The sequence below is a fragment of the Rhinopithecus bieti genome, unplaced genomic scaffold (genome assembly GCF_001698545.2).
Source record: "Rhinopithecus bieti isolate Rb0 unplaced genomic scaffold, ASM169854v2 scaffold_65372, whole genome shotgun sequence".
NCBI classification, from domain to species: Eukaryota; Metazoa; Chordata; class Mammalia; order Primates; family Cercopithecidae; genus Rhinopithecus; species Rhinopithecus bieti.
Window position 1 is genome coordinate 815,877 of NW_016825415.1, and position 22,864 is coordinate 838,740.

General features: G+C 39.3%; 1 protein-coding gene across 5 annotated transcripts in view; it reads left to right on the plus strand.

Annotated features, from left to right (window-relative positions):
• Window positions 1-22,864, plus strand: part of NCOA7 (nuclear receptor coactivator 7) — a 151,966-nt gene that overhangs the window by 72,738 nt on the left and 56,364 nt on the right. For all 5 annotated transcript variants that reach the window (XM_017863015.1, XM_017863016.1, XM_017863014.1 and 2 more), the window contains one exon: window positions 19,542-19,621. In XM_017863015.1, coding sequence (XP_017718504.1) covers window positions 19,542-19,621 — 80 coding nt within the window. The remainder of the gene's footprint in view (window positions 1-19,541; window positions 19,622-22,864) is intronic.

A 22,864-nucleotide genomic window follows, 5' to 3' on the forward strand; every position in this document is an offset into this window, starting at 1 on the left:
CCCTAGGAGTCTGTTTTTTATTTTTATTTTTTGAGGAGTCTTGCTCTGTTGCCTAGGCTGGCGTGCAATGGCATGACCTCGGCTCACTGCAACCTCTGCCTCCCAGGTTCAAGCAATTCTTCTGCCTCAGCCTCCTGAGTAGCTGGGACTGCAGGCGCCCGCCACCACTCCTGGCTAATTTTTTGTATTTTTAGCAGATGGGGTTTCACCATGTTGACCAGGCTGGTCTTGAATTCCTGACCTCAGACACTTGGGAGTCTTAAAGGGAATCTTGAAATGAGTCCACAGTGTTACATAGTTTCTCAGAACAACCCCTGCATCTGAAACTACATTCGCAGAAGTGGCATATCTAGCTTGACCTGAATCATCCATCTCACACCTACTGTTATATCACATACACCCATGGATTTTCTTTCAAAGAGAATGCAAATAAATGAAATAAATAAAGGGTACTAGGAATCAGAACTTGGCATGGCATACAGGTTATGGCATACTTGAGATTGCTAGGAAAGGGAGAGAAAACTGAGAGCAGTATCTGAGAACACACTGCAAATACGGTAAATGAAATATGGTTTTGTAGCAGAGCAGTGACACTTGTTCTGGGCCACCCTCAAGTTGGTCCTAGTTAATACCAAAGTTACAGGAAGACATACGTTTATGTCTCCATGGTTTTTAAATTTTATTTTATTTATTTATTTATTTAGAGATGGACTCTCACCCTGTCGCCCAGGCTGGAGTGCAGTGGCGCGATCTCGGCTCACTGCAAGCTCTGCCTCCCGGGTTCACGCCATCCTCCTGCCTCAGCCTCCCCAGTAGCTGGGACTACAGGCACCCGCCACCACGCCCAGCTAATTTTTTGTATATTTAGTAGAGACGGGGTTTCACCATGTTAGCCAGGATGGTCTCGATCTCGACCTCGTGATCTACCCTCCTCGGCCTCCCAAAGTGCTGGGATTACAGACATGAGCCACCACACCTGGCCATGTCTCCATGTTTAATGTAACCTTCCAACAGTGTTAGAAGACATATGGCGTGGCATGCAGGTCATGGCATACTTGAGATTGCTAGGAAAGGGAGAGAAAGCAAAGGGCAGTTACTGAGAACACACAGAATACGGTAAATGAAATGTGGCCTTGTAGCAGAGCAATGACACTTGTTCTGAGGTGCCCTAAACTTGGTCCTAGTTAATGCCAAGGTTACAGGAAGACATACCTTGTATCCATGTTTAATGTAATCTTCCAACAGTGTTCAAAGATAAAATGGACTGCCCTTGAGGTAGTAATAAGCTGATGTTGCTACCATACAGGCAGATGCTCTCTCGGCAGCCGAAAGCATGTGGTTTGTAGCTTTACAGTGGGCTAAGATGATTGTATAATGTATTACATGTCTTAATGGATGTTTTTAAACTCAAGCTATTCAGTATCTTATAAAAAGCTGTAACTGTCAACCTGTTGAAAGACACTTCTGTGCTATTAATAAGCTTCCTCTTAAAATGTAAATATTAAATATTATCCCTTATTTCCAAAAAGAGGAAGAGGATTAAGGAAAATTGCATTTCATATCTTTTGTTTGAGATTGGGTCTTGCACCGTCACTCAGGCTGGAGTACAGTGGTAGGATGATAGCTGACTGCAACCTCCGACTTCAGGGCTCAAGCAGTCTTCCTGCCTCAACCTCCTGAGTAGCTGGGATTACAGACACATGATGTCACACCCAGCTATATATATACACACATATATATATATGTGTATATATATATATGTATGTATGTGTGTATATATATATATATATATAAATTTTTTTTTTTTTAGAGAGAGAGATGGGGTCTCACCATAAAACTGGTTTCAAGCTTCTAGCCTCGAGCAGTCTTCCTGCCTTGAAGTCCTACCCTCCAGCAATCCTCCTGCCTTGGCCTCCCAAAGCATATATATATATTTCTTTTTTTTTTTTAAATACTGAGTCTCGCTCTGTCACCCAGGCTGGAGAGCCATGGCACAATCTCAGCTCACTGCAATCTCTGCCTCTGGGGTTCAAGTGATTCTTCTGCCTCAGCCTCGCGAGTAGCTGAGATTACAGGTGCACGCCATGATGCTTGGCTAATTTTCATTCTTTTAGTAGAGACGGGATTTCACCATATTGGCCAGGCTGTTCTTGAACGCCTGACTTCAAGTGATCTACCCACTTTGGCCTCCTAAAGTGCTGGGATTACAGGCATGATCCACTGCACCCGACCCCAGAGCGTATGCTTTTTTTTTTTTTTTAATGATTTCTCGCTGTATTAGGATAGCCTTTTTATGTGGTATACTCTGCCGCGTGTATAATGCTGAGTCTGAAACAATGCCCTTCACTCTTTACCTGACTGATTCTTACTTGACTTAACAAAATCAGCTCAATCATCATTTCTTCCAGAAGCCCTCCTTGTCCCTGTCCGGGTTAGACTGCCTTTCTGCATTGTTATTATGGATGTACTTGATTACCTATGTACAGGCTGGGGTGACTTAGACCCTAGAGTATTAGCTTTGTGTAGTGTCTTCAGCGTGACAGGTGCTCTTTAAGTGTGCATTGAAAGGAATAATTAATACATAGATAAATGAATACTCTATTTTTAATTGTTGGAGTTTCAAGAAAACTCTGGAAAAGCATAGGTAATAATGTAGTCATTGGGTCAGAAGTATCCTGTAATTTTATTTGGTAGCAATAAGTAAAGAAATGTGGCCAGGCTCAGTGGTTCACACCTGTTATTTTACCTAGCACTTTGGGAGGCTGTGGTAGGAGGATCACTGGAGACCAGGAGTTCAAAGCCAGCTCGGGCAATGTACAAGATCCTGTCTCTACAAAAAATACATTAGCCAGGCGTAGTGGCATATGCCTATAGTCCCAGCTACTTGGGATGCTGAGGTGAGAGAATTGCTTGAGTCCAGGAGTTGGAGGGTACACTAATCTACTGCTCTCCAGGCTGAGTGACAGAGCGAGACACTGTCTCTGAAAAAAAAAAAGAAAGAAATGTCATTAAAGCTTATCATCTCTCAAGACTGGCAATGATAGCAACCAGTTTGGAGGTTTGAGGCATTTCCTCAGGAGAACCCAGTGCTTAGATAAAACCTCTAGGTGGAATTCCAGAGTTCCTTGACCCTTTCCAAATCTGACTAGAGTTGACAAACTCTCATCTTGGCAGGTTTGCTGACTCTCCCAGCGTCTGACCTGGCGTGTTTCTCAGTCCCATCCCAAGGCGATGTTCTCTACCACTAGATGGAGCATCAGACCTCAAGTCAAGAGCATCCCAGTTCACTGCTGCTTTTGGTGGCTCTAGTCTAGGACGGAAGGGGAGACTTTGCCATTGCACGCCAGCCTGGGTGACAAGAGTGAAACTCTGTCTAAAAAAAAAAAAAAGAAAGAAAATGGGAGGATCTCGTTGACTTGCTAAGGATTTGGGATTTACCTTGTAGTCAGTGAAGAGCCATTGGAGGAGAATGTCAAGAGAAAAGAAAATTCTCTACTTTTTGTTTGCTCTATATTTAGTTTACCATCAATTCTGTGATGAATCTAACATGAAGACAGGCTGTGCTGGTCTGAGACTAGGGCTTAGGGGAAGGGGCACACTGCAGGGACACACAGCAGCATTTGATGGTCAGTATAGTGTGTGAGGGAGAAATAAAAACAGAGTCAAAAATTTACAGACTAGGAAGCTCAAGAAGGAGGAAAGAAGATAATGAATTTATGTTTGGAGATGTTTTTGAGGCGCCAGGTAGATTTGTCTAGAGGGGCCTAAATTTCAGGTGAAAGGCCTACCAATTGCTACTTACAGGTGTCAGATGAATCCACATGTGTAAAACAAAAGTAATCCAGTGAATACACAGAGAGCCAAAATGAAAAGTTAATGGACAACAAATAATAATGAATGTATAGGAAAAAGACTAGGAGGATATATAACAGTATGTTGATAGTTGTTTTCTCTGCTTACAGAAATTTTGCAAGGCAGTTTTTTTGTATATTACGCATAGTTATTTTTAATATTAATCAGAAAAAAGTTGAAAATAAAGTAAAAGTAAGAGCTTTTGCAAAAATCTAAAGCATTAGACAAATATGAAGTTCTATAAGCAATATATAACAAAATAATTACTTTCTGTAGGTATCTGTTCCGCAGCTATAACATCATCTGCCTGATCTAAAGAAGTGTATTTTGACAAAATAATGTTTTTACTTGTGAAATTACTTTTATCTGTGCCTCACTTAATCCTTGAGTAATAAGCCATTGCTATCTCCTGACACTTAGGAAAACACAACAGTTGAGATACTAATAAAGGATGCTTCGGAAAGATTGAGTCACTAGAGTTGCCTCATAACAACATGGTGCTGATTCTAAAATGCTTTGTTTTGAGAGGGGAGTAGGAGAAAGGAAGTGGAGAGATTATATTGAGGCAGATGGCGTCAGATAAATCTAGATCCAACACCTAGCGTAGCACCTGGCACACAGTAAGCATCAAAAAATCCTTCTAGAACGAGTGAACTGAGCCATTTTGTGCTTTCACTTGTGTTTACTAATATATAAAGTACTCCTTTTTCATTTATTCTGTTTGTGTAAACTCTTAAGGAATTTTTTGGTGATAATGTGTCTTAATATATTTTTCAAAATTAGTTATTAAGTTAAATTTGATACAAGCACCTTGGAATATTTATAAATGTATTAAAAGATGTTTGGTCTATATTAAAATATCAAAATATATTAAATTGACATGAACTATATCATAGGATACTTTTTCTTTTTGTTAAGACAGAGTCTTGCTCTGTTGCCCAGGCTAGAGTGCAGTGGCACAATCTCGACTCACTGCAACCTCTGCCTCCCAGATTCAAGTGATTCTCATGCCTTAGCCTCCCAAGTAGATGAGATTATAGGCACACGCCACCACACCCACCTAATTTTTGTATTTTTAGTAGAGACAGCTTTTCACCATGTTGGCCAGGCTGGTCTCCAACTCCTGACCTCAAGTGATCCACTTACCTTGGCCTCCCAAAGTGCTGGGATTACAGGCGTGAGCCACGGCACCCCGCCCGGATTCTTTTATATTAAAGGAATTCATTATTTCTTAAACTTAGAGTAGTGAACATCTTTGCTTCTATGAATATGGAGATAGAAATGGAAATTTTACAAATATGGGTAAAATTTCAGTGTAGGGAAGTTCTTCATTTGAAACATAGCTGTGCAGCCATAAGATTGGAAAGAGATGGACACATTTTATAAATAAGGGGGGGACAAGACTAAATTGGGATAAAATATATTATAATTATGTAATGTTTTAATGTAAAAGGTGAATACCAAGATCTTGGATAGTGAAGTTGAATTTTAAGAAAATTATACTGGGAGGTCATTATAACAAACATGAAAGACTTAAATAAGAGGGCATAGCTCATTTTTTGATTATCATAGTCAAAGATTTATTTAAAGAGAGCCTCTGCAGTACAAAGAATGAATTTAGCTTTCAGTATAAAATCTGTAATGTCTATATTAATCATTTCAAATCATAGTTTTCCCCCTGAACTCAAAAGAAACAAAAAAAAAAAAAATGAAATCCTCTACTTTTCCTTTGATATCTGTTTTGGTTTTTCAACAACATGGAAGTAACAGACTACTAAGTTATTTCTCACAAAGGCAACCCGACAGTTTTCCATAGACAGATTACTTTTTCTTAATGTTTTTTTCCTAACTACACATGTGAAGATTTCATGTCCATCATTTGTCTTTGTTTTACATAGCAAGTTCAGGGAGCCAAAGTTATGTTACATTTGATAAATCAATTTCTAAACATAGGTCAAGCCACAAGTGTCTAATAACATTGCTCTTCTGTTCAAAAGTAATGATCATCCTGGTACTTTAAATCTTAGAACATCAAAGAACACAGGATTAAAATGGACTTTCATGTAAGAAAAGGATGCCAAGAATCCAATTAATATTTTTTTTAATCAAGCAGAATGGGCTTAAGGGATTTGGGTGTAAAATAAATGGAAATTATTTGGATGAAAATAGTTAGGCCTGTACTTCTTGGGACCATCAATGAAGTCAATTAGTGTTTTCGTGACACACCTGGGTAGTGAGAGGACCAACCTGAGGTGTGCCCCCAGAATGCATGCAGTGTGGCTGAAGGAATGAAAGTGATAAGAGAAGCCGGGCACAGTGGCTCACGCCTATAATCCCAGCGCTTTGGGAGGCCGAGGCGGGCAGATCACCTGAAGTCGGGAGTTCGAGACCAGCCTAACCAATGTGGAGAAACCCTGTCTCTACTAAAAATACAAAAATTAGCTGGACATGGTGGCACATGCCTGTAATTCTAGCTACTCAGGAGGCTGAGGCAGGAGAATCGCTTGAACCCAGGAGGCAGAGGTTGCAGCGAGCCGAGATTACGCCATTGCACTCCAGCCTGAGCAACGAGTGAAATTCCATCTCCAAAAAAAAAAAAAAAAAAAGTGATAAGAGAAGACGACAGATATGAGAGGTGTAAATGAAGAGTCTGAGGATCAAAGGTGTTCCTGGTGAAGAGGACAGAACCTCGGGAGTAGAAGCAGTCATCAAAGCTGGAATCAGATAAGAAGATGCTTTCATGAGCTAAGACGCATGCCTAAGTGGAGAATTAAGAGCTTACCTTAGGCAGAATTATGGGGAATACTCAGTCCTCTGAATAACTGTAGCAAATGTTTACAGGTCATGAATAAATGATAAAGAGATGGTCTTTTTAAAACATTATCTACAAAGGAGCAAAGAAAAAAGTTAGAAACAGACTTCTTCATTAGTGGTAAATGCCAGAGAAATTAAAATCTCTTCAGACTTGTAAGGCAAAAGCTGTTTTTCAAGGTCAAAGACAAGACATTCTCAGACATAGAAGGACTGGGGAAAGAGATCTTTTGTGTCATAGATTACCTTAAACAAATTTGCGAACAAATTAGGTCATTTTGGCAGTACCCACGTGAATGGCATTTTTGTCATTGTGGGCTTCAATGGACTGTTGCTACTTTTTTTTTTCCTCTTCTTTTCTGTTTTCTACATTATCACTTTTGAAAATGTTTGATAACATTTTCAACATTATTGACTTTTCCATTCACACTGTTTGCAAAAACTACTTTACTTGTGGCTAGGTGTGGTGGCTCATGCCTGTAATCACAGCACTTTGGGAGGCCGAAGCAAGCAGATCACCTGATCAAGATCATCCTGGACAACATGGTGAAACCCCATCTCTACTGAAAATGCAAAAAAATTAGCTGGATGTATGGTGCATGCCTGTAGTCCCAGCTACTCGGGAGGCTGAGGCAAGAGAACCGCTTGAACCCACTATGCGGAGGTGGCAGTGAGTCTAGATTGCGTCACTGCACTCCAGCCTGCGCAACAGAGTGAGACTTCGTCTCAAAAAAAAACAAAACAAAACAAAAAAAAACAAAAGAAAACCTGCTTTACTTAAAAACTAAAAATATTGGCCGGGCGCAGTGGCTCACACCTGTAATCCCAGCACTTTGGGAGGCCAAAGCGGGCAGATCACGAGTTCAGGAGATCGAGACCATTCTGGCTAACACGGTGAAACCCCATCTCTACTAAAAAAATTTCAAAAAATTAGCCAGGCGTGCTGATGGGCACCTGTAGTCCCAGCTACTTGGGAGGCTGGGGCAGGAGAATGGCGTGAACCTGGGAGGCGGAGCTTGCAGTGAGCAGAGATCGTGCCACTGCATTCCAGCCTGAGCAACAGAGCGAGACTCCATCTTAAAAAAAAAAAAAAAAAAAAAAAACCTAAAATATTAAACATATGGTAAACCATGTTCTATAGAAAATTGTTCCAAAAGGGAAAAGGAATTTAGAATCTAGAAATCAGTTATATTTCCTTAGAAACCCCAGTAGTTAGGGAGCATGAATGTTCACAATTAAGTAGCTGTAAAACAAACACCCCTGAGTACACCTGTGATTGCACCAGCTTTGTTTCAAGGGACACTGCTTTCCTGACCTCACAGCCCCAGCACTCTCATTAACACAATATTTTGTAACCCATTCTTGTCATTGTTGGAACAAAAGGTACAGTCACTATGCAAAAGCAACTGTATCTTAACAAGCCTGTCCTACTGCATATGAACTTGAACTCAAGAGTTTAGTTCCATTATAATCATAGTGGTCTGCGTAATGCAAATCTCATACCCTACTTAATCTGTCTTGTTATATTCACTTGCATTATAAAAAATCTCATTGTAAGAGGAATGCCCAAATGTGGTTTGGGCTGAGGGAAAGACAACAGATAAACTAAGTACAGTCAGTGGTGTTAAGCTTTGAAAAATTCAATTAGAAGTAAACTAGGAAGGATAAAAGAGGAAAAATACTCTAATTCTGTCTTTGTTTGGGCTGCTCGATCCACAAAATACCATATAACTGAGTGGCTTATAAAATAACAGACATGTATTTCTCACAGTTCTGGAGGCTGGAAAGTCCCAGATTAAGGCCCTGGCAAATGTGGAGTGTGTTGAGAGCCCATATCCTCATAGACCACCATCCTCTCACTCTGAGCTCACATGGTAGAAAGGTGAGGGGTCTTTGGCCTCTTTTATAGGGACAATAATCCCAGCCATGAGAGTACTGCCAAGATAACCTAATCACCTCTCAATGGCCCCTTTTCCTAATACCACACACTTATGGGTGAGGATTTCAACATATGAATTTTGGGGGGACATAACATTTAAATCTTAGCAAATACATTGATGGCTGAAGAGTGATGTGGTCAGGTTTTTTTTTGGAGGGCAATTTGGCCATTTTTATCAAGACCCTTTTGGCATACTCTTTGACCCAACAATTCTGTTTTTAGTAATTCATCCTAAGCAGTCATGAGCGTATTAGAAGATTTAACTGCAGTAACTATCATTGCATTGTTTAAAATAGCAGGCAAATGAAAAATAACATAAATGATATAAAATGGAATTACTATGTGCCATTTTGAAATGAAGTAGAAAAATAGTTAATGATATGGGAAATTTTCACCAAATATTACAGTAAAAAAGTGGGTTAACAATGGTTGCTGATTATGATTCCATTTTTGTTTAAAAAAACAATTCACCTACATACATATAAAAAGAGATATGGAGAGTTTCTAGAAGTATATTCACCAGAATGCCAACATTGGTCTCTCTGATTGGAGGGAAAATGAATGACCTTTATTTATTTATTTTTATTTGTGTTTCTAAATGACTGCCATGGTCTGAATATTTGTGTCCCCCCCACCCAACCCCAAATTTATATGTTGAAATCCTACTCCCCAATGTGATAGTATGAAGAGGAGGGATCTTTAGGAAGTAATGACGCCATATGGGTGGTGACCTCATGATTGGGATTAGTATTCTTAGAAAAGAGACTTCAGAGAGCTGCCTGGTTGAGAACGCGCTGTCTACGAACCACGATGAGGGGGAAATACGCCGAGTGTGTCAGTGCCTTGATGTTGGACCTCCCAGTGTCCAGAACTCTGGGAAATAAATTCCTGTTGTTTATAAGCCACCAGTTTATGGTATTTTGTTATAGCAGCCTGAATGTACTAAGACAATGGCTGTATATAGTTTGGATTCATGTGAAATTGGCTTTCATATTTCCTTTGTTTTCTTCTGGAGTGTTAATGTGCACAGTTAGGTCCTTGATCCATTTATGAAAAGAAAAAGCTGTTTTCAGAAAAGTATTTTGGAGGGTGGGAAAGAGGGTGAGAAGAGGAGGAGAAGCAACATCAGACATAAAGAACAGAAAGAACTATTTTCCATGAATATCTCCTTTGTGTTAGATCCCTTATTTCACTATTTAATTTAGGACTTATCATGATCTGCTACAAAACATGTAGCCTATTTTACAAATGTAAAAACTGAGAAGCTGAGTAACTGGCCAGGGATCCACTGTCGGCTAGCACGGAGCCAGGATTCATACCCTGCCCTCTTTGGCACCAAAGCCTGAGTTTTTTCCACAAACAAGGAGGACCTTCTCCATGCTGAGTGCAGTAGTAGATTCTAGAGCAAAACGTTTTATAAGATTGATAACTTCCCTGTGCTTTAAGCACTTGCGTTTTAGATTTTACCACAGTATGACTCGTTTTAGTCGAGGTCTGTGTTGCCTGTGACTTGCTTGAAAGAAGGAAGGTAACATGTACTGCATGACATTTTCCTTTGTGCCACAGGTTAAAACAGAGTTCATATTGAGTATAGGGTTCATTCTTCCCTGACACATCTTTTTTTAAAAAATTTAATGGTAACAGCTTATACTTAATAAAGTGCTACGTAACAATACTGAATGTTTTAATTGTGCTTTTTATAGAGTCAGGTCAATAATTTGAGAAGTGTGCATTGCCAATAGAGAAGATGTTATTTCTTTTTAAAATTTGTTTATTTATTTTATGTTTTTTAAAGACAGGATCTCTGTGTGTGTGTTTTCCAGGCTGGAGTGCAGTGGTGCAATCATAGCTCACTGTATTCTTATCTCCTGGGCTCAAGTGATGCTCCCACCTCAGCCTTCCATGTAACTGGGACTATAGGCATGTAGCACTACGCCTGGCTGATTTTTTATATTTTCTTTTCTTTTCTTTCTTTTTTCTCTGTTGTAGACACAGGGTCTCCCCATCTTACTCAGGCTGGTCTTGAACTCCTGTCCTCAAGCAGTTCTCCCACCTCAGCCTTCCAGTGTTCTGGGATTACAGATATGAGCCACTGCACCCAGCCAAGAAGATATTTCTTTAGGCAAATACAAGTGCTATATTTTCTTCAAAGACATACGACTTTAGGCCGGGCACAGTGGCTCACACCTGTAATCCCAGCACTTTGGGAGGCCAAGGTGGGCAGATCAACTGAGGTTGGGAATTTGAGACCAGCCTGACCAACATGGAGAAATGACATCTCTACTAAAAATACAAAATTAGCCGGGCATGGTGGCACATGCCTGTAATGCCAGCTACTTGCGAGGCTGAGGCAGGAGAATTGCTTGAACCCGGGAGGCAGAGGTTGTGGTGAGCTGAGATCATGCCATTGCACTCCAGCCTGGACAACAAGAGCGAAACTCCATCTCAAAAAACAAAAGAAAAAAAAGACATATAACTTTATTTTTTGCTATTCAATCTATCTGTATTGATTTGAGAGTGGTCCAAATTTTTCTCCAAATCTTAGCCATTATTCATCTAGCTTCACTTAATTATAATCCCTAAAGTCTCTTGAGCCCTTACTGTGCACATTGCAAAGTGCTTTTTCTGAATCACCTTATCAAATTCTTACAGTAACTCTGGGAATTCAGTAGTATCCCCATTTTGTGCACTGGGAGACTGTCTTTAAGTTACTTCCCCAAGGTTATCTAGTGAGCAGGTGGTAGACCAGGACTCTCATTCACAGTCCGTCTGATGCCAGAACCTTCCCTCCAACATTAAGTTACATGATATTTATGGGGAACACCAGCCTCTTCTCATTTATAATGGTGCTTTTATTTTCACCAAATTTCTGTTTTTTGATGATGTCACTGCAATGTTTTAATTGCTGTGGCTTTATAATCATGTGTTTCAACATCAGTAGAGTGTGCTTACCCTCACTTCTCTTTGAAAAATAATTTTGGATAGTCTTATGTATTTATGCTTCTAGATAAGCATGGTTTTCAATTTGGAAAGTGTTCCTTTGCCATAAAACATTATTTTTTATTTAAATTGCATTTAAACATTAATTTGAAAAAAGTGAAATATTCATTTAAAGATGAGATTTCCTACTTAGGAGTATTATGTCCATTTAGACACTTCAGTTAAGCATTTTAATTTTCTTTATATATATCTTGTCATTGTCTTGTTATACTTATTCCTAGATGTTACATAGTTTGATACCACTTTACCTGGGACTTTTCCGATTACACTTCTGTTACAAAAATTTTAAAAATTATTGTATCTGGCCACCTTAGTGAACAACTTTGTGAATTTTGACATTTTCATGATAATATTGGTTCTTTACGCAGATAATTATGTTATCCACTAATGACCACATTTTCATTTCTTTTCAGTATTTAAAACTTTTCATCTGGTGCTTTGACTAGATTTCAGAACAAAGTTGGGTATAAACCATAAATTGATGTTAGTAATGTTTTATTTTTTTAAAAATTACTTCTTTTGCTTTTGGTTTCTGATGTAAGAGCTCATCTCAGTTTATACAGGTGTATTTTAGGAGAGGTTAGAAGAGTGCTTAATTTCTCAAGAGATGTTGAGCATGTGGGTACCTGTAGCGCATTCGGGCACAGAGATTGCCTTGTGGTGCTGTGCAAGGTAAGCTCTGATGAGTGGCAGGGATTCCCTCTTTATCCTGGAGTTTCCATTATGTTTGTAGTGTTGCTGCTTTTATCTCCACTACAAGGCTTTTTTCTTTATGACCTGAAATACTTGTGGTTTAGTCTCACATTAGGTTCACCTCTATGTGGTACTTCAGTGGATACCACTAAGTTGGTGAGTACCATGCGCAGAAACCTTAAAAACTTTGCTAGAATTGCTCTTAGGCAATTTAGGCCTTTCCTAGCACAGCTGAAACCAAAGAAAGGGGGTGGAGCTCATGCAGTGCCTGTGGGTATTTTTCCCTCTCCTCACCTGGAATCTTCCTTCCAGAAAGCTGGGGGTGGGGCCTCACCAGTGCTGTGTTTAGGTAATAAGCCCATTTCTATAGACCTGGAAGTGACATCGTGAAGTCATTCAGTTTTCATTCCTATGAAGAAACTCTTTTTCATATATACTCTTTAGCGTTGCATTGCTTTTTCAGAAGCATATTTCTAGTGACTATCAGAATAAAATTCATCATTAAAGAAGTTCACTCTATTCTTAGTTTTCTAACATTTGGAATTTTTGTGTTCTTTTAAAAAATACAATAATGGCTGTTTAATTCGTTAAATGCTTTTTTAGCATTTATCAAAATGATCAGATTCTTTTTCTCCTTTAAACAATTTATGAAGCTTTATCATATTAATACTATATCACTGCTGTATTTCTGGATGAAATCTTTTTGCTCACAGTTTATGATTGTTTTAACATACTACTCTATTCAAATTGCTATTTACTTGTGTTGACTACACTATTATTAATAACAATAGCATTTGTTAAGCATGTGCTCTGTGCCAGGCTCTGAGATGAACACTGTATGAATCAGCTTAATTTTCTCAACATTTCATTTTACAGATAAACTGATGCACAAAGATTTCAGCTAACTTGATTAATATCACACGGCTATGAAAATGTGTCAGGGTTGCTAGTTAAACCCAGCTCATTTTGACCGCTAAACCAAACTGTGATCAGAAAGGTGTTTGATGACATAAGTGAGATGGTACATGACTTGATTTTATGATTAATACCATCAAACTGCTTCAGCAATCATAGCTGAATGGATCAGTTTCCATTATAGGGACATGCCTGTCATTGGAAACAGATTCTCCTGTTCATAAATCAGGGTACCCCTTTCTTTGAAAAATCTAGAGAGACACAGACAATTTTTGCCTCTTTGAATTCCCTTCATTTGGAGGTCATAGAAACTATCCTTTAGAGTTACTGGTGATCCTGTGCTGTCAGCCTCCCGAACCCCATTCAGATGTTCTTATGATAGAAATAGATGGAGGAGAGAGCTGGTCGTTCATGGGTGAGTAAAGAAAGAAGGGGCACATAGTAAGTGTAAGCCCTATGCAGAACTGGTCCTGATATAATTTAGAAACCTGATAATTTTCCAAACTTCTGTTTGTGCTTGTTCAGATACTTGTTAATAACAGAAAAAAGGCTACATACTATCTTTTCTTCCATTCCTATATCTAAGTAGAAATTATGGAATCAAGATCCAGGGAATTCACAGATGTCTGTATGGATTCTGTTTTCAAGCACAATAATGAATCATGTCCACTGTCCTGACTTCACCCAGTCCCCAGGGGCCTGTGACAGGAGCCAGATGCTCCGGTTTGAAGGACATTATGTATTGACTTGTTCTTGCTGGTTTTTCTCAGAACCAGCGTATCTAGCCAGTTCGTTTCTTGATACCCTCCCCAGTCTTCCCCCCACCAGCATACTCAGTGTCCACATCTCACATCACTACTTCAGTACTCAAAACTCTCTTATTTGAACCTCAATTTATTTTGTTGTCTTTTCCCACAGATCTGTTCTCCAATTGTGACAGGCAGACTAATGACCCCCTAAAGATGTCCATGTCCTATTTCCCCAAACCTGTTAGGTTACATAGCAAAGGTGAATCAAGGCTGTAGATGAAATTGAGGTTGCTAATCAGCTGACCTGAAGGAGATTTTCCAGGGCTATCAATGTGGCCCAGTGCAATCACAAGGGACCTTAAAAGTGAGAGGGAGGCAGGAGAGAGAGCATGACACAACTCAGGCAGCATTACTGGCTCTGCAGGTGAAAGCAGGGCCTTGGCTCGAGCTTCCTGCAAACGCAGAACTGGCTAGATATGCTAGTTCTGAGAAAAACCAGGGCTCAAGACCCTGCTTCCGGAGCCCAAAGTAGCCCACTTCCAAGAGTGAGAAAAGGCAAGGGAACCAGTCCTCCCCTACTTTGCCTCCAGAAGGAAAGTAGTGAGACCTATGCCAGACTTCTAACCTATGGAACTGTAAAATAATACATCTGCATTTATGCTTTATTTTGAGCCACAAATGTGTAGTAATTTGTTATAGCAGCAATAGGAAACTCATTCATCATGCCATTCCCCTAACTCTTCCAACATCTCACTACCTATATCTCAGCCACTGCTCATCCAGCTCCAGCTGCCTTGCTCTGTGCATTATAACCACACAGGTAGCCACTTACTTGCTTGCTTCTTATGTGGCCTGTTACCCTTGGTGTTGAGACCCCACCCCAGAGTATAGTGTTACTTCTTAATGTTCACATTTTTGAAACCTCATTTTTGCCACAGTAACTCTTCCAAATCTCATTACTCTTACTCCCTCAATCATACCCTCACTGCACTACGTTTTAGCAGATGACCTTACCCCTACTCTACTGATGATATTGACAGCATCGGTCTTGAGCTCCCTTTACTTTCAGAACCTCTCTGTGAATTCCACTCATCTATTTCCAGGTTTCCATCTCTGGACCTCTGTTCAACATTTCACAGTGTCAATACCACCTTCCTTTTTTCCATGGCCTCTGTGACATTGCATTCATTTTCCCATCCCTCTAATTGCTTTTCCCCTTTTATATCAGCCATATTTTTTTCAATCCTTAAATCAAGCCTTCCTTAGATTCTGTTCTCAAACTTCAGGCCCCCTCTTAAAATTTATTCTGTTGATGTCATAGCCTCATCCAAGACTTCAGTATCCGCATTACAGGGGATACCTTCACATCTGGCTGTCATTGCCTCTCCAGGCCCCAGGCATACTGCTAGGTAGCATCTTCTTTTAGCCCCAGTGCATGGAGAGAGAGGAGTCTTCTTTCTGTAAACTTGTATTGGGGATCATCTCAGATGCAGGAGCTTAGAGTCTTGTGTTCTGGACACTCCAGGACCCTTTTGTGGTGTGACAAGGGAGGTGGCAGGACTTATGAACAGGGCACCAAGATCCACTTGGGTTGAGGTAAACACCCCCATTCTTCCTCCCCATTCCAGCTCCTACCTCCAGGATTTATGCAGAAAGAAATGGGCTAGGCTGAAGGACCTGTATTTTATTCCTCTAGGGTTTTTGTCAGTTTTGTTACAGGTACTCCTTATTGGACTGGAGAAAACCTGCTTTGAAGACTTTATTTCAGAGGTGGGCAGGTATGAGGTTCAGTAGCTTTGCTGTAAATGGCTTCTGAGGGATACTTGGTCAACTTTCCCCTTGGCAGTAGATACTTTTATGTCATTTGCCTTAGGTTCTTGTACACAGAAGGAGGGTCAGAATTTGGATAGGTAGAAAGGTCTGTGAGGAGGCCTGAAGCTGGAAAGGTCAGTATCATTGGAAGACAGTTGCACCCTTTGGGATGGGCATGGATCCTTACCTAAAACGCTAGTGTTGGAGCACCATCCTAAAGCACAATGGAGTGGTCCTTTCCCATGGCAGCTCATGCCTCGTCCTAGATCTCACCAGGGCCAGAAGCCCCTCCAGTGCTTTGTGGACTATGTGCTGCAGAACCCAGTTCCCAGACACACAGGACTTCACTCATTGAGACACATAGTTTACCATCTTTTCAACTCACTGCAAAACAATTATTTCGGAAGCAATATGAAACCTTGCCTTGAGCTATAATGATATAAAGGCAATCAAATTAGATCCTCTTTGCTTCTCTATTGAGCCAACTGTAAAACATAGTATTTGCCTTGTGGCTTTGGCAGGTGCACATGATTTGCCTGGTGTGATGTTGCATCAGTGAAAAGTGTTGCCTCACAATCAAACTTATCAGGCTTATTCATCTGTACTGAAAGGTTTATTCAACCATAGATACAAGACAAGGCCAGGTGCAGTGGTTCCCACCTGTAATCCCACTACTTTGGGAGGCCAAGGTGGGCAGATCACTTGAGCGCAGGAATTTGAGAACAGCCTGAGCAACATGGTGAAACCCCATCTCTCCAAAAAAATGCAAAAATTAACCTGGTGTGGTGGCATGAGCCTATAGTCCCAGCTACTCAGGAAGCTGAGGTGGGAGAATTGCTTGAGTCTGGGAGTGGAGGTTGCAGTGAGTCATGTTAGTGCCACTGCACCCCAGCCTGGGTGACAGAGTGAGACCCTGTCTCAAAAAAAAAAGACATAAGACATTTAAGGATGAGTACATCATGGTCTTTACCTCCATGATCTCAACATCTTAGACACTGATGGGAAGGCATTTTTTGTTTGTTTGTTTTTCCCTTTAGTAATACTACATGTGTGACATTTTTCTAGCCTACCCACCTGTGGCAATGGAAGGTAATTTAATTTTTGCACTAACTCAGGTGTACATAGTTAAGTTTATCCTGCAAGGCTTAGCCAACATGCATTTTTCTTTTGTAGCTGTGCAGTATGTAAACTGTCACAATTTGGTGGCTTTTAGTGGCACTGCCCATTGGGACCAGAGATATCTAGCTATAGCTTATGGAAGGTTGTTGGCCAGAAGCTGCCAGACATGGGAAGAAGAAAGCATATTGTGGGCTCTAGAAATAGGAAGCTACCTACAAAATGATATAAAGAAACTATTCGGATAGCACAAAGACCTAAAGTGACAGCTGTTTATGATGACAGCAAGAAGGGCAGAAGTATGCAACAAAGAAAATGGAGCTGAGATATTAAAAGGAATGAACAACACTTAACCTAATCCCAAAAGGAACTATGGGGAAGAATTAACCTGGGGCATTCATCTTCCATGTAAACAAAGCAAAAGCAAACAATTAAGATTTTTCAGATTCTTTACAAGGAAAGAAAGACGAGTATTGTTATTGTTTTATTGCTTACCTGCCAAGAATTAAGCAAGCCAGTTTTTACATTTTTTCCTTCCTAAGATTTGTAAAATATGGTGATTGCACTTTGGAATCTCCTTATCTGGAGATCTAAAAACATAGTCAATAGTCCTGTCTTCCTGAAGTAATTTAGATGTGGTTGCCTGTAGGTATGGAGATCCTTTCTTAAAGTCTAGAGGAATGTTCAGGGTCTCTTTGGTTCCATGAATAGTTCTGATTTGAAGATATAGATGACTAGAACAGGACTGTAATGGAAGCATCTATTTAAGTTTTATTTTTTCCTCTTGGCTTTAATTTTTAAATAATATAGAGGAAATATTTAAAAATCAGATAAATCCTATGTGAATTAACTATGTTCATGTTTCTATGTCACCCCTCAGTTTTCATCTAGGACCCCCATGTTTGTGATATAGATGAAATGATATCGTTGAGACATTTCCATGTGTGTGTATGTGTGCTTGTAGGACCTCAGACATAGAGGGCTGAGTTAATCACCCTTCTCAGATCATGGTTTATCATTACTGGTCCAAGCTCGGCTTCTTGTCATTTATCATTCATTCCCTTTTATTCTCATTCTGCACTCCCATTTCTTCCCCAACTTGATGCTATTCTATTGTGTTCAATGTGTATAGGTTTTTATTTTTATGTACTTCTGAAAATTATTTGTGTGGTTTTTTTTTTTTTAGTGTCCATCTGTGATGTATGTTTAAAACAGATGGACACTAACATCCCATTCAGTTTTTCTTGATGTAAACCTGTTGACACTTTTGGTGTATATTTATGGCTTGTTATTTCTAATTGCTGGAATTTAATTGCTCTGGATTCCCAGAGCTTACCTACTGTGCTTTACTTACACTCTATCTCCTCACTGCCATAGATAATACTGTGATGAACATCCTCCAGCGGGTCCCTTATGGTGTGCATAAAGTATATACCTGTTGAGAGAGGATGTTTATCTGTGAATTAAATTCCTAGGTCATATGAGCTATATATACTTCATTCTCTGGAATGACTGAACAATTTACATTCCTTGTAGTGTTCGCATTTCCATCAACATTGGAATTATACAGCTTTCTGATTTTACCAGGCTAGTAGGTATAAAATGATATATTGTTTTCATTTGCATTTTTCTGATCACATACAGGTTGGAGCATCTTTTCATGGTTAATTCAATTTTATATTCTTTTGTCACATTTTATCTATTGCAGTATGGTTCTGGGGTTTCTGATATCTGAATTAATATATCGAGATGTATTTAACCCTGACAATTAGGTTGAATCATATGCAGGTGCTAATGGTTGGCCATTTTGACATATAAAACAGCGAAATCTGACTGGGTTTGGTGGCTGACACCTGTAATCCCAGCACTTCAGAAGGCCGAGGCGGGCAGGTCACCTGAGGTCAGGAGTTCGAGACAAGCCTGACCAACATGGTGAAACCCTGTCTCTACTAAAAATACAAAAATTAGCCAGACATGGTGGCGCACACCTGTAATCCCAGCTACTCAGGAGGCTGAGGCAGAATTCCTTGAACCTGGGAGACAGAGGCTGCAGTGAGCTGAGATCCAGTCTGGGTGACAGAGTGAGACTCTGTCTCAAAAAAAAAATTGTAAAATCCATGGTCCAACTTAGTATGTTGTTGGACGTATTCTTTTTGTTTTCATTGTTATAAATAGTATTACAGTGACCATATGCTGATATATAGCCTTTTTCTTCTTTTGATTTTGTCATTAGGATAAATTCCTAAGAGAAGGATTACTGAGTCAGAATGAACATTTCTATGGCTATTGTTACATATTGCCAAATCACTTTCTAAAAGGACTATACTCATTTACATTAGGCATCATTTATATAGTAACTCTACTGGTTTTACTCTAACTTCATAATCATTACACATTATCATTTAAACCATTAGTAACTGTAAACATTACCTCATTGTTTTTATTTATACTATTTAATTATAGTTAATGTTAATCATTTATTCAGGATGAATAGTGTGCTTTTGTGAGTATGATCTATTTGTGCCCTGCGTCCATTTTCCTATTAATGTCTTCTTGTCAGTTGATTTGAAAGTGGATTTTTATACATGGTAGTTTTACCCTGTCTTCAGTCCCTGAAAATGAAATTATTCATTTACATACAATTTATTCTTCAGATGACAATCAAAACAAAACACATGATAAAAAAGAGAAGAAGATGGTGGTTCAGAAGCCCCATGGGACTATGGAATACACTGTAAGTATAACCAAGGTGGTATAAATGTTTGTTAATAGCACTAGATTTATATAATGGTTTTCCCTGACACATCCTGCCCCTTGGCTGCATTCCTTTTGTGTACCCATTAAACAATGAAGCTTCTTAAGACCAGTTTTAGGTCATTTCTTTTTCCTCCATATTTTCTCCCGGGTCAATCTCAAATAAACCAGTGACTTACGAATGTGAGGGTGATCTGGCTGCAACATCCATCACCCTGTTGATCACCAGTATTGCTTAGGCTGATCTGGCTGACTAGGCAGGAATCCCTTTCTTCCCCTACCACTCCGTGTGCATCCCTCTGGAGCTTGGATGAAGAGGATGACCTCCCCCAATAGCGGAGGACATTTCTTGGGTCATGGGTATCCTAGTAACTGTGTTGCCCTGTTAGAACCTCCAAACAAACTGATGACTTGAATTATCTTTGATATAACAGGGACTACCACTTTTAGGTCACCAACCTAGACATTCTTTCTAAGTTCCAAAGCTGTGTACTCTCTTGGCTACTCAACATGTCCACCTAGTCCTCCATGCTTGGTCCTCTTTCAAGAAACAATGGCTCCATCATTCCTATATTTATGCAGGCTAGAACTTAATTCTTGACATCTTCATCCTCTTACTCTTCATGTTTGTTACTACCTTCTGTGATTTTTCCCACCGGTCTAGGCTAGATCCCTTTTTTAACATTCTCATTGAATCATGTTGCTTAACATAATTTATCTCAGTTTGACATTATTGATTCATTGGCATGTTGTTATTTTAATCTCTATCTCATGTTTTAATTTATACATCCATGAAGAGAGAGTAGACCTCTCTTTGTTCACCATTATATTCCTGGTAGCTTTCAGGAATTCCCTACTGTTGAGCAGTAGATGAACAATGCTAGGTGTGTGTTCATTACTACAGCTGCACACTGTGTGCCATGTGCTCATCTCTGTCACTGCATCATAAGCTCCTGGAGGCCAGGAGTTGTATCTTATGTATCCTAGGCTTGGCACAAAGTGGGCACTCAGTTGTAGATCTATTTTAATTCACTATTAAATAGCACTCTTGAGGAGTGTTCTCTGACTTCTAAGAAGAGATTGTGCTGTTGCCATTGCCTGGTTGTATTTTCCTAATGTGTACTTATTTTATAGTCATTATTTGTAAGCAATGCCAGACCCTATATAAGACAGGCAGCAAGATCTAATTCTTTGCTGGTGTTTCTTTTGGAATGGTAAATCTGCAAGCCTCTGTAGAGTCACATTGAAGATCTCTGTCACCGGCTTTCATGCTCAATGTCCTGTGAACATCTCTAGGCACCTTTCTAAAGTTTATAAGCATAGTCATTTTTAGAAAGGATTTGGGATAATTAGATTTTATATTACCATTGTCTAAAATATACTGTTGGTCCTCATAACACCTAGAATAGTGCCTTACCTCAAAATAGGCACTCAAGAAGTATTGGACTCAATTCTTTATTATTAATAACAATATTACTTCTAAAGCCATAATCATTAAGATCTGTATGTATTTGTCTAGCACCTTTATTCACATGCCCCTCCAAAGAATGGAGAGGTGCTTTTGCCAGGAGTTACTTCCTACCGTGTATACTGAACAATGTAGTGACAGTAAAACAAAAAAACCTCCAAATTAATTAAATATTAACAAGTGATCAAATTAATAATGCAGGTATGCCTACCTCTTTGTTTTATGTTATGGAGATTAGTTTTATTTGGCAAGTTATTTTTGTGCTTGTCATTGGAAATAAAAGGTAACTCATATAAATTTGTGTTTAAAGAATCTGCTAGCACTTACCCGATTGCTTTTATTACTGCTGAGCTATGGATGATCAAGCATTCTGATTTAGTTTCAGTCATTTAATGATACCAACATCCCTCTCGGGGTCTGTGCCCTAATTCTACATATATATCTTATCTTTAATAACTGCAGATTGTTAAAGTTTTTCTCACTCTCTGATTCCCCTATACAGTGTATGTTTTATAAGTTTACTCATAAAAATATGAATGTAGTATACAAATATATAATACAGTATTAAAATATTTTTTAACTTTGTTTTTAGTGGAGATAGTTTTGCCTAGGGTAGAAGTAGTGGCCTATGTTGTTACTTTAGTGATTTAAAAAATTATACATACTACATATAATGTATCCTAACTTGTTCTAGAAAGGCTTTGAGGCTGTTTCAATGTTATCTGTAACCGTAAGCTTTGTTTAGTCTGAGACAGTTCATCTAGTAGTTGTACCTTTGATACTGAAGGCAGCGATGGGTTTAATTCTCCTCCTACGTCTCTACCCTTTCGCCAGTCCACATCTTCCTTCAGCCTTCTCACATCTCCACATAATTCAAGGCTCACCTGGTGGAGCCAGTTCTGCTTACAAAGAACTTATACCAGTCTTGACTCAGGGTTATCAATGGGAACTTCTCAGTGACATTCATCAGAGTGACCTCCCCCTAGCAAGTCTATCTGGCAGCTCTGGTCAGGGAGTTTGTCCTGGGATGTTGACATGACATCAGGGAGCCAACTTTTTTTCTGGGTAGAGCTGTTTTCCTGTGAAGTTTCTCATCTCCTCACTACCCTCTATTCCTGTTCCTCCTCTACTACAGAAGGAAAGAAAAGTGTACACCTGGGACATATGTCACAAGTTTTATAGATTTAGAGAGTAACACTAATTTGACCATAGAAAATTGTGGTTTTAATGACAGTGAACAATTATTGGTAGCTAATCTGAATTTCTTTCTGATTTCCTTGCTTTCACAGTATTCATTCATCAACTTTTTGAGTACCCTCCATGTATCAAGCAGTGTGCTGAACCCAGGAGAAAACATTTTGCCAGCTTTGCCATAAAAACCAGCAGTTTATAGTATACAGAAAAGTCATGCAAATAGACAGAAAATTACAAGAGAGAAAGTAGCCTCACTTCCCCTGAGGATGGGGACTGTGTGTACATTGTATTTTTTTCTTGTTGTAGTCTTCATTATAGCTCATGGACCTTTACTTCATACGCCTAAGTTGCACCAAAGTAAAATTAGAAATCTGTTAGTGGACAGTGAAATTTGAAAATGAGGAAGCCCAGAAATGAATTGCATTTAAGACTTTGCTTTAAAATGATTTTATTAAGAATTGACAACGTATCCACTCTTTTTTTTGTAGTCTATCTTGATGGAACTATTACTTTATTATTTATTCATATTGCAGATAAATTAACAGTATCTATCAAAATTGA